Genomic DNA, 12,613 nt, shown 5'->3' on the forward strand with positions numbered 1-12,613 from the left:
TAGTCTAGAGATGTGAAACAAAGAACACAAGACAAGGATGAAAAGGCAAGAGCATGAAAACAACACCAAAGATGTAAAAATTCACAAGAAACAATGGGAAAATATCGTTGGGTGAGGATTAACAAAACAACAAGCAAAAAAAGCAAAAATCACAAGAAACATAAATGGGCTAACAGTGACAGTGTAAAGATAGAAGTTATCATATTGGTTTCTTAAAAATCCAGTTAAGCCCAGCCGGCATGGCTCAGTGGTTGAGCGTCGACCTATGAACCAGGAGGTTGTGATTGGATTCCCAGTCAGGGCACATGCCTGGGTTGCGGGCTCAATCCCTAGTGTGGGGTATTTAGGAGGCAGCCAATCAATGACTGTCTCTCATTGATGTTTCTATCTCTCTCTCCCTCTCCCTTCCTCTCTGAAATCAATATATCCTATATAATAAAAGCCTAATATCCTAAGTGTCCGGTCATCCAGGCGGCCATTCAACCAATCAAAGCGTAATGTGCTAATGATATGCTAAGCCACTCAACCCCTTGCTATGATGTGCACTGACCACCAGGGGGCAGACAGTCAACTGGTCGACCAGTCGCTATGACTTGCACTGACCACCAGGGGGTAGACCTTCCGACTGGTAGGTTAGCTTGCTGCTGGGGTCTGGCTGATCGGGACTGAGTGAGATGGGCCAGACACATCCTGGAGCCCTCCCGCAGTCCCTCTCTGGCTGGCCAACCTCCTGTGTCCCTCCCCAGCCCTGATCGTGCACTGGTGGGGGTCCCTCGGCCTGGCCTGTGTCCTCTTGCAATCTGGGACCCCTCGGGGGATGTCGGAGAGCTGGTTTCAGCCCAATCCCGCAGGCCAGGCCAAGGGACCCCACTAGTGCACAAATTTGTGCACTGGGCCTCTAGTGTGTGTGTGTGTGTGTGTGTGTGTATTTAAATCCCTTTGCAGCCGAAACCCGTTTGGCTCAGTGGATGGAGCGTCAGCCTGCGGACTGAAGGGTCCCGGGTTCGATTCCGGTCAAGGGCATGTACCTTGGTTGCGGGCACATCCCCAGTGGGGGGTGTGCAAGAGGCGGCTGATCGATGTTTCTCGCTCATCGATGTTTCTAACTCTCTATCCCTCTCCCTTCCTCTCTGTAAAAAATCAATAAAATGTAAATAAATAAATAAATAAATAAATAAATCCCTTTGCAAGCAACACCATCTAAAATATAAGTACCAAAAAGGTTGAAACTAAATGGATTGGGGGGGGGGGGGGGATATGCCAAGCAAATACAAAACAAAAGAGAGGTGGGATAACTATGCTAATGTCCAAACAGATTTTCAAGAATAATTGCTAAAATTCAGGTACAGTTTACATATAGTAAAATCACCCTTTTTGAAGGGTGCAGTTTATTTATTTATTTAATATATTTTATTGATTTTTTACAGAGAGGAAGAGAGAGGGATAGAGAGTTAGAAACATCGATGAGAGAGAAACATTGATCAGCTGCCTCTTGCACACCCCCTACTGGGGATGTGCCCGCAACCAAGGTACATGCCCTTGACCGGAATCGAACCTGGGACCCTTGAGTCCGCAGGCCGACGCTCTATCCACTGAGCCAAACCGGTTTCGGCTGAAGGGTGCAGTTTAATGAGTTTTAACAAATGTACACAATCATGTTACCATCACCACAATAAAGACATGGAATACTTCCATTGCTCCCAAACTCTTTTTTTTTTTTAGAGAGAGAGTTTTTTTGTTGAGTTTTAGAGAGAAAGGAAGGCAGAGGGAGAGAGAGAGAGAAATATCAATGTGTGAGAGCAAAACACAGATCAGCTGCCTCCTGCCAGAGGATATTGCCATCTATGTATCTGTCTCATACTAGATGCCACAGTCCTTGATGTCAGGGACCATTTTTATCTTTTTCTCACCACAACCTGGCTCAGAGCCTGGCATTCATGATTGTGGAATGAATATTGCCTCAACTGCAGATTTCTGCCTTACTTCCTCGCAGTTCATAAAAAGGTCCTCACTAGCTTTCTGGAGCACACCACACCTCTCTTGGTTCATAGAGAAGAAATTACCAATAAATACCTATGAAATAAACATATCTGAATAAACAAATGTATAGTCTATAATAATAAAAGCATAATATGCTAATTAGACCAGACGAAGCCATGGTGGCGGGGGGCCGAGGCAGAGGCAGCTGCTGTGGCTGCGGGGGCCGAGCCCCTTGCACGAATTCCGTGCATCGGGCATCTGGTAATGTATAATGTATATTTCAATTAGTAAAAACTTAATTAATTAGCATATAAAGGAATATATAATTAATCGCCACGATTACTTTTCAATAGCTGCTTTGAGAATGCAGAAGGGCTCTTGTCCATCGTCTCAATCCTATTCCATATAAACCAACTGCTTGGAAGAGAGTGCTGTAAGCTCCTTGTGAGCAGGGACTGTGTCTTAGTTATCACTGAATGAACAAATGATTTACACTTTTCCTTTCCTTATTCCTTTCCCTTCCCCAGCAATCGTAAGAGGCTATAATAGCCACTTTAAGTAAAAGCTGCTGAGTGGAAGGCCTAATGGAAACTGTAAAAGGTGTTTGATTGAGCTTCATGCTGACATCTCCAAATAACTGCACTTCCAAATCAAGTAGCCTTGAGTCATCTTAACTGAAGGAGTCATTGGTGACCAACAATCGCTGAGAGAATGGCCCAGTGCCCGGAGGCTCGGCTCCCTTCCCTCCTTCACGGTTAGCTTTGCTTCCCTACACCCCTTGGGCCTCCCAGGACTCCCAGCAGTGTTCCCAGCAGAATCACGACTGCCTGAGTTTATTTTTCTTTCCTTTCTGGGCTAGGCTGTCTGCAGACACAGCTGAGGAGCTATTTAGAGCTCACCAGAGACCTTGGGGTTCTATAAGTCTCTGAGATTACACCTCTTTTAAATCTTTAGAAGTCATTAATGCCAAGGAAAGGGAGTCAATAAATGTGATATGTTTTCATCAAAGCAAGACAAAAAGGAAAAGGGGGAAGGAGGGTGCATGAAAACTCCTAAGAAGTTTGAAACTTTTACATGTAACAAAATCACTGGTTTGGGTTGGGGCGAGCTTGTTAAAACACAGATTCTGATCAACACTGGCCAACACTCACAGCTGATGATGGACATAGACAAATATAAGGCCTCCAGTCCTTCACCAAACACACATGCACACACATTCATGCACATTCACATATACTCCTGTGCAAAATAACTGAAATGCACACAAGAAAATTAGTCATAAAGTCCCTACATACAGCTTCTTCACCAAGAAGTTCAACTCATCCCTAAGGTACTGCACGAACCACCGACAATGGACAACAAACTCTGCAAACTCCTGCACCACTCTCTCCTGTCTTCCCCTCTCCACGGATTTCTTCTCACTTTCATAGTCTTCAGACCTATTAATGAAAAACTGAGTGAGCCTAAAAGCAAATTCAATGCATTCTTCCACTTTTTTGTACCATTTCCCTGTATGACGTTGGAAAATCTATAGCGATTCTAGACTGAAGAGCTAGTTATTCAAGCCGCGAGAAATCTTAAGGCTGAGCTTAGAGGAGCCGCATCGTTAGGAGACAGGCCTATGGCTTCCATCTGTTAGTTGATTTCACCTTCACTCCCTGATTTCACACACTAGCTGGGGAGAAGGGAAAATGACAGGTGGCGAAGAATCAGCAAACGACAGAGGGACTCTGATATCCTGGCTTTCCACTCTTCAGACTGGGATTTCACAATCATTTCTAACCTAAAAGTAACTCTGAACCCAGCTGCCAGCACCAGCATGGATCCCCTCTGTTGGGTTCTTTTTTCCTCCATGTACACCCTACCGCCAGCTTCTCTAGTTCCTGAGTTAGCTGCCTCCACAAGTCCCTAACCACGGACAATGGACAACCACCTCTCTGCAAACCCCCACCCCATTCTCTCCCCCGTTTTTTCCTCTCGCTCATTTCTCCTCTCTGAGCTTCCCCGGCACGTGCCTGTCTCACATACAACTTGTGTATCATGAAGACTGTGGAAAGCCCTCCAGGCAAGCCCTGTGCAATATGTGCACCATACCAGGCACACATTATTAGATCTTCAAAACCTGGATTGACTTAGGCATGGTTCCCAAAGCCAGCCCTCATTCCAGCAAAATAAAATAAGTACTGGGGGATTATTAAAGGGTGTGGTGGGTACTCCCCGTGCCAACTAGCACACACGCTCCCAGGAGGCTCCGTGACAGCACTCTCCGCTGCTGGGATAGGAACACGGGCTGAGGACACAGGGCAGGATGGCACATCAATGGACAGAATCCTCAGCATGCCACGTCAGCGCCCCACTCTAATCAACCAAATGGTGTTAGGCCAGCCCTCCCAGACCACCAAGATTAGTGCTGTCTGACACATTATCTGGCAGTGACCAGCTTTCCTCTGGAACCCATTCCCCTACCTCCCAAACGAAAGTCTCAAGCCTGAGATTTCTAGGTGACAGGAATGCAAGGCCAATGTGGAGCACCGACTCAGAATCATCAGCTACACTGCTACCCACAGAAACGGGGCAAAACAGAAAAAAGTGGTCATTACTGAGCCTGCAGAAATCCTAGGTTCTGAAATCTGTCTGCCTCGATAGCAAACAATTTCTCCATCGTAGTTCAGTTCTCTGAGGTGGGTATGAGACACTTTTTAATTTTTTTTGCTGTGAAATATACCATGTAAACAAAAGAATACATTAAATATACATTCCGTTTAAAGGAGTACAGTAAGATGAACCCACCACCCAGGCTAAGAATTAACATTCCCAGCATCTCCAAGTTTCTGTGTGCTTTTTCCTCATTATACCCATCCCCACCTCCCCAATAATGACCATTCTTCTGAATTCAAGGTTCATTATTCCCTTCAATTTTTTTATAGTTTTATTATCTACAAAGGTATTCATTAAAAAACACATGATTCAACTTTATATTTTCTAACTTTATATAAATTACATCATATTGTATATTTGTTTTCTATGACCTGCTACTCTTGTTCAATGTTATGTTTCTGAGATTCGACCATGTTAATGCAATGATCTTGCACCCATTTTTACTATGGGACAGTACTTCATTATAGGACTATACAGCAGTTTATGATGTTAACTCTTTCTTTAATCCAACAGACCCACTGACTATGTACTAATGTGGTCTGTCTGCAAATAAATTTACGCCCTGTGAATTCTTGGTGGTTAAACCACGCTGGTTTCCATGTGGCAGACCAGATGATAAAATAACTGGAGCTGTTTCACTCGATTCTTTTTGTTGTTGTTGCTAATCCTCAACCGAGCATATTTTTTCCATTGAGTGGAAGGGAGGGGGAGAGACAGAGAGTGAGAGAAACACTGATGTGAGGACACAGCGATTGGTTGCCTCCCGCGCATGCCCCAACCAGGGCCAGGGATGGAGCTTGCAACTGAAGCACCTGCCTTTGACAGGAATCAAACCCAGGACCCTTTAGTCTGGGGGCCGACGCTCTAACCACTGAGTAAAGCTGGCTAGGGCTCATTCAATTATTCTTAAAGACTGGGCAAGATCTCACTGAGAGATGGAGCTTTGAGGCCTTGGTCAGCAAGCAAAGGTGCCTTTGCTAGATGAACTTGGGTAGACGAACCCCTAAGGCAGTGATGGCGAACCTATGACACGCGTGTCAGCACTGACATGCGTAGCCATTTCTGATGACACGCGGCCGCTGAGGTGGCCGCATGCCAAGGATGAAACGTTTGCTGCTCCTGAGGATGAAACATTTGCAAAATAATGTTTTTTCCTCAAAGTGACACACTACCCGAGTTATGCTCAGTTTTTTGGCGAAGTTTGACACACCAAGCTCAAAAGGTTGCCCATCACTGCCCTAAGGTAAAGCCCTTACTCAGTTCCAGTTCCATGGCTTAATAAGGCTCGGGGGAAGAGGAGAGGAAAACACTGCTTTGACATTGCAATCTTCACCTTCACGGCACATCAGAGCACCTTTGATCATGGTGAATAGCACCCAAGTCCAAGAAAAACCTACCCTTCAGACAGCGAAAGCTAAATATTTAGTCTGGGAGGCAGCAGACAGAAGCCCATCATTCTCTCTGCCCTGGCAAACCAAAGACAGCCGAGGATTGCCCTTGAACCCTGAAGGTTGATTCATCACCCTCTTAACTGATGTGAATGCATCAGCAATGCCTCACTTCCTGGGTTGGGGGAGGAGGAGAGGGGTGCAATAGCCAGTCTCCAGAGCAGAGAAACCCCCACCACGGTCACTGAACACTCCCAGTGTGCAAGGCCCTCAGAATGACACACCTCATCTCAGTTCATTCCTGCAATAACCCCATGAGGCAGGTAATATCCCCCTTTTACGCCTGAAAAAACTGATGCACCAAGAGGTTTAGTGACCTGCCCAATACCCCACAGCAAGTTGTACTGGGAGGACTCCCATCGAGTCAACTGCCCTGCTACCTACCACCTGTGTGTGCACACTGACCAGCAGCAATGGGGAGAGGGGTTCTTAGGGACACAGAAGATACTGCCCTCGGGTGATACTTTCAAAAGTGCTTGCTGCTGAGTGGAAGCAGGTTCCATGTGAACACAGAATAGATGGCTGAGGCTGCAGTGGCTAGGCAGACGGAGGGGGACTCCCATGCAGTTTATAATAGCTGGAAGGCGCTTTGCCCACCAATAATGAACTAGCATTTACTGTCTACCACATGTCACTGCAAAAATGCATCTGGCTGTCTGTGGAAGTCTGCCTGCTGTTTTAACAGTCAACAATCCTCCACACAAACAACAACGAAGAAGGGCCAGCAGGATACAGTGTATGAATTTCAGGGTCCCAAAACTGGAGAACTTCAGAGAGCAATAAATAGGGCAAAAACTTAAGTGCAAACGTGTTAAGAGCTGGACCCTGCCTTCCAGCTCCAAGTGTATCAGTTGTTTGACACAAAATGTCCAAGTCAGCTGAAAGGCCACAGTGGTGGTGACCAGTGCCAAAGCTAAGAAGCCATCACTCTGAGAGGGTGAAACCCTGAGGGGTTCTCTCGGCCAACACTCGGCACCGACTCCTGTTTTCTCTAGTTCTGGGTGCCCATCACTCCTTGGTGGACACAGGTTTGCCAGTTATACTGTTGGTCCTTAACGCTGTGAGACTTGACTGTTTACCCAACCTGTAAGCCACCTAGTGAGTCACAGAGAGAGGCAACTGGTCTTTAGAGCTTGGGGGATGCCACTGCAGATGCTTGGAGAAAAGCAGACGGGGAAACAATACCCTGGCTTCTAATGACGCTGTAGACAAAAGCCCCAGACACCCAACCCTCTCTTACTCCCGACACCTGCCAGGCACTGAAACCTCACAAATGCTCAAAACAACCAAGCCCAGAGAGGCTGATGGCCGTCCTCAGAGGAATCTTTCCAGATGCTGTGGGTACTGGCTGAAATCATAAGGTTTCTCCCAGCATTTCCCCCCACACCCTGGGGCTTGTTTGGGAAGATTTTGCCAGTTATTTGCCTACTCTCCACAGATTTACAAGGAATTACTGTGATTCTTCTCCTTAAAATGCCTGGGGATTTTGTACATTGTAATAAACAGCCCCCTCTCCATCTCCCTAACACACTTAAAACGATTCTTCTGCCTGGGAACTCAGTTGTCGTGAAAATGAGTTTGCATTAACCCAGGTGTAAGATGGGAATGTCGGTAAATAAAATTTAAGTGGTATGTATAACAAGTAAAATATAAGTCAGACTCCAAGGAGGGAGGTCTTAACCAACCCCCCGAGAAGAGAAACAGAAAATGTCACATTACAAAGCAGCATTGCTCTAAGCATTTCTGTGTGTATCTTGGAAGGGTAACTGTGGCCGCTGCACCTGATGTATAAAAAGCAGTCAGGTTCTGTTCGCCAGTTCCTCTTATCCAAATAACCATTAGCCAGTTCCAAACTTCGACAAGCGACCCCTGACCCTTCCGAGAACCCTGAGTTTTGTCCTCCCCTTTGGGCCTCCTTAACACACGGGGTCAGTTATAAGCTCTCTGGAAATGTCCACCAGTTTCTAACATAAACCGTTCCTTGCCACTTGGCAGCATGTTTTCAATGGCCCTACGCCTCCTCCGGGCTCCTCCTCACCCACAGGGGTCTTACCGGGATCTCCCTCCAAAGCAGTTGGTGCTGGGAGACTGGTGCCGGCCCTCTGCGGTGACAGCGGTCCCGCTGGATTCTCTCGAAGGTGGCTGTGATCCTAGAAAGGGGATCCATCACAAGGAAAGACAGAAACGTTGAGAAGCTCAACCCTTGTTTGAGGTGTGGCTACAGCACAGAGTTCACCTGTGTGTGACAGTTACCCATCACGTGGGACTCAGAGAGGCGAGCAAGATGCAGCCGCCAGCACGAGAAGGAACAGGGGCAGCGGGGGAGATCTGATCAGGGCCACGAAACAGAGGGTCTCAAACCTGGGAAACAGCTCTTGTTCTCCAAGACCTTCAAGAATGTCTAAGGCACTTACAAGCACGTTGCCTCACACAGCACATGAACTTCGGCCATCCACGTGAGACAGAGAACAGATGCTGACCACGCAAAGTGGGGGCAAGGAATTGGGGCATTTCTCCATGTCACAACCAGAGGGCTTTTCTTTTTTTTTTTTCTTTCTTTTTTTAAAAAGATATTTTTATTGATTTTAGAGAGGAAGGGAGAGGGAGAGACAGATAGAAAAACATCAATGATGAGAGAGAATCATTGATCGGCAGCTTCCTGCACGCCCCACACTGGGGATCGATCCCGAAATCTGGGCAAGTGCCCTGACCGGGAATTGAACCGTGACCTCATGGTTCACAGGTCAACGCTCAACCACTGAGCCACACCGGCCTGGCAACCAGAGAGCTTTTCAAAATCCAAATTAAATTCAATTAAAAATCAAATCATGATACTATTCTGCTAAAAACCTTTCCATCACTTCCTGCTTCTCAGGATGGGGTTCAAGAGGATTTGAACCCCAGGCCTTCAAGGCTGTGTGATCTGAGCTGACCTGCCTCTGTGGCTTCACCTCTCACCACTCTCCTTGCTCCCCATAATCCAGGCACCCTGGTCACCTCTGTTCCCACCACAGGCCAAGCTCACTCCCACTTCTGAGCCTCTGCACATGGGACCCTTCCACCTCTGACTCAGCCACCCCTTGGCCTGTCAAAACTCCTCATACTCCAGAGGTCTCAGCTTCCCCAGAGGAACTTTCCGTGCCCCCACTCCCAATTCAGATGAGATCCCCTAAAGTACGAGATTTTATACTGCCCACTATCTTTCCTTCATAGCTTTTGTCACAATTATAGTTACACAATTATTTGTGCATTTACTCGCTTGATGCTTAGCATCCCCTGCCCCCACCGAGTAAATTACAAGCTCCTGGGAGTAGGCACCAAGTGAATTTTGCCCCTGCCATCTAGCTAGCACCTGGTCCAAGATCTAGCACATACTAGGTGCCCAATTACCTGTACATGTGCTGTTTTCCTCCATGCACCAAAAGTACACAAGCACCATTCGGTCCGGTTCAGGGAGGATTCTCAAGTCAAGGCCCAACCATTCACCAGGTGCCCTTGAATTAGAATTCAAATTCCACCCCCTTGAAGCTATAGAAAGTCTGTTTGGGGCCTGTTTGGGAAAGTCCCTTAGTTACATCACATTTGACAAGAAAAATTATGGAGAAACCCAACCCATTATTTCTGACTTCATGAAATAATTTCCTGCTAGACCCAAGGTGACTAATTTCAGATTGGATTAAAAACAAACAAACGGCCCACATCCAGGGCAGAGCGGAAAACGCTCTTCAAATGCCCTGCTCCTGTCAGTATTTTACTAGCGTGAATCTCTAAGACACAGAGTCCCCTTTCCCAGCCAATAGCAGCTCATAAAAGACACCCTCAAAGCTCCCCAGGAAGGTTAACTGCATGGGGGTGAGGAAAAATGGGCCCAAGTAACATGTAATAAAGACCTTTTATTTTCCAAAGCCCACGTGGGATGAAAGGAGGTTTTTCTCTGCTCTCAAACCGAACACCACACTGAAAAGACGACACTTCTTTTGGTCCTTTGTCGGAAAGCTGTCCTTGTAAAATCATGTCACGGTTTTGCTCATGCTATGGACGCTGAGAGGAATCAGGGCGAGCTATGGGCCGGGGCTGGCTGAGCCGTACCCAAACCAGGGACCTGGTAGAGAACCAAACTCTGGGCACCTCCCTACCCCTTGCCCCACCCCTGGGGAGCAGGGCAGCACTCACCGTCTGTCACGGCACTGCCATTAGGCACGCTTCCCAGATCAACAGTCGGCCCGTCCAGGAAAATTGTCAGCTCACCGACCGAGACAACACCGCCTTTGTTCTCCGTCTGCAGGTTCAGGGTCAGCTGTGTGTTCTCCACTGTCGGACACAAAAGGCAACGCGGATGGGAGAAAGCAAATGCACCCGGAGTTAAGGTTCTGTAAGTTGTAAGCTCCCACTTGGCCTACTCTGGCTCCCCTGGCAACATTTTTCCGCATCTTCAAATCTGCCTGTGGCCTGGGAAACAGAACGGGAAGGAACATGTCTAATTGTCACTGTCGTATGAGGCTGGTGGGGAAGGCTGTGCTCTTCCTTTTCTAAACATTTTAGGTGATTAGGTTAACTACAGAATTTCTACATTACTTGTTTGCTTCTACTTGCAGGACCATAAGGAAAAACTAGAGATACTGAAGGCGTACAGAGGAAGAAAGCAGTTCCTTCAAGAAGTATCCCTCTACGCATATAGAGAACAGTGGCAAAAAGAAAAGAAACGGGTCAGAAGACCCTGAGGGATCATCTCAGGAGTCATCTCCAGATGAACAATTTCAGGGGCTTATTCTTTTCTTATTTGCATTAAAAAGTGTGGTTGTTGTTGTTGTTTATTTTCAACTCTGAAAATGTTTCACTTTGAAACAAGGAAAACATTTATTAACAATAAAAGTTCAATACAAGCAAGTCAGCCCCACAGTCATATGAGCCTGGGTTAATCCGGGAAGGGGAGACCACTCGACACCTGGCTCTGTGACTGAGGTGGGAAGGCAGCTCACATTCACAGTCCCCAGAACACTAGGTAGTCAGCCCTGTGGGCAAACAAGACGCGCTGGGAAACCACAGCAGGAAAACAGAACCAACTGGCACGAGGCGGAAGCCCCAAACCCTAGGTGGGCTGGAAACTGCTACACACACACCCCCGACCCCCACCACCAAGCTCGGCCACACGGAAGAGCTTCCGGCCAGTGACTGCTCAGGAGCTGTAACCTCCAGGTCAGGGCCATTCAATAATCACCGGGAGAGAGCAGCGTGTTTGAGGATTTCCAAAGGCTGTGCAGTCCTCCCGTGCCTCCCCCACATCTTACAAAGCCAGACCAGGAAAATGCCACATACTCCAACCTCCCTCCCCACCCACTACCCACCACCCACCACCCACCACTTAATTTTATCTCTTAGTTGCTACTGTATTATTATAAGCTACCTCACTGGTTTTCTAGAAGAAGGCAGGGTACGTATAAATAAGTATCTTCATGAGCACTTCCTAGAAACAATCTCCCCCGACTAAAAGGCCTGCCCCAGATTTCTCTAAGGAATAGGCACCGTCCTTTAAGAACCTAACAAAAACAAAGTCTGGGTCAATTCAAAGATCTGGTATAATAAAGTAGAAATCAGTTACCCTGCAGGTTTTCAAGTTCTCTCCCTTCCCTTAACCTCTCTTCCTGTAATGATCTCTTTTTGAGTCTATTGCTATTTTCAGTCAGTTTCACTGAGGGGCTTGGTGAGTTCCAAATATTTCCATAAAGTAACACTTGTAATGTGAAAACAAGTTCCTTCAAAAGTCTAGGCGTGGGGAGAAAGAACTGAGACCTACCCACCAATGCCACTCTCCCACTGGGCAAATGAGCCACCCAGGAAGTGAAGCCCTCAGCCCCGGTCTAGCCTTCAGATGAGTGCAGCCTCGTGAGAGATCCCAGGTCAGACTGCCCAGCTAGGCCACTCCCAAATCCTGACCCACTGAAACCATGAGATAATAAATGTTTATTACTGTTTTGAAAAAAACCTCAAGGAGTGCCTCCTTACTCTGCTATTTCGAGATCCTGTGCCTAAGTCCCCAATAGGGTGTACAGCACAGAGGTGGAGGGCAGGTGTCAGCCAGGCAGGCTGGGTTCAAATCCCAGTTCTATGACCTAGTAGTCGTGTAGCAATTACTTAATGTGACCATCGGTCTCCCTATAGAACCGGGAGCAGTAAGAGCACATTGTTCAGAGGGCACTTGTAAAGAAATAAACAGTACCCAGTGAGCTCCTAATAAGCTGTCATTTTTTATCATCTCCCTGCTGACTTTCCTGTTTTTAGGCTGAAGAGTCCTGATTTCTCTTGGTCTAACGTGTTCATTGTATAACCAGTCAGTCACCTTTCTTTTGACCTTTCCGAACTTTTTTCAGGTTTCGGCAACACTCTCCACAAAATCTTCCAAGGAAAGCCACATAACCATCACAGGGACGTGAGGGCTCAGAAGCTAGCTTGCAACACTTGGAGACCAATTTGCCATTTCAAAAGAGCCAGTGGATATGGGAAACAGTCTGGCGATTCCTCAAAAAATT

The 12,613-nt window shown here is 47.0% G+C and overlaps 1 protein-coding gene across 3 annotated transcripts in view; it reads right to left on the reverse strand.

The window, feature by feature from the left end:
* The window catches only part of WWP2 (WW domain containing E3 ubiquitin protein ligase 2), a 124,272-nt gene that overhangs the window by 62,792 nt on the left and 48,867 nt on the right, over positions 1-12,613 (reverse strand). For all 3 annotated transcript variants that reach the window (XM_079800535.1, XM_079800534.1, XM_079800536.1), the window contains exons 5-6: positions 10,260-10,397; positions 8,140-8,236 (exon numbers count right to left, since the gene is read on the reverse strand). In XM_079800535.1, the coding sequence (XP_079656661.1) occupies positions 8,140-8,236; positions 10,260-10,397 (235 nt within the window). The remainder of the gene's footprint in view (positions 1-8,139; positions 8,237-10,259; positions 10,398-12,613) is intronic.

This window comes from Cnephaeus nilssonii (genome assembly GCF_951640355.1).
Source record: "Cnephaeus nilssonii genome assembly, chromosome: 20".
Lineage (NCBI taxonomy): Eukaryota > Metazoa > Chordata > Mammalia > Chiroptera > Vespertilionidae > Cnephaeus > Cnephaeus nilssonii.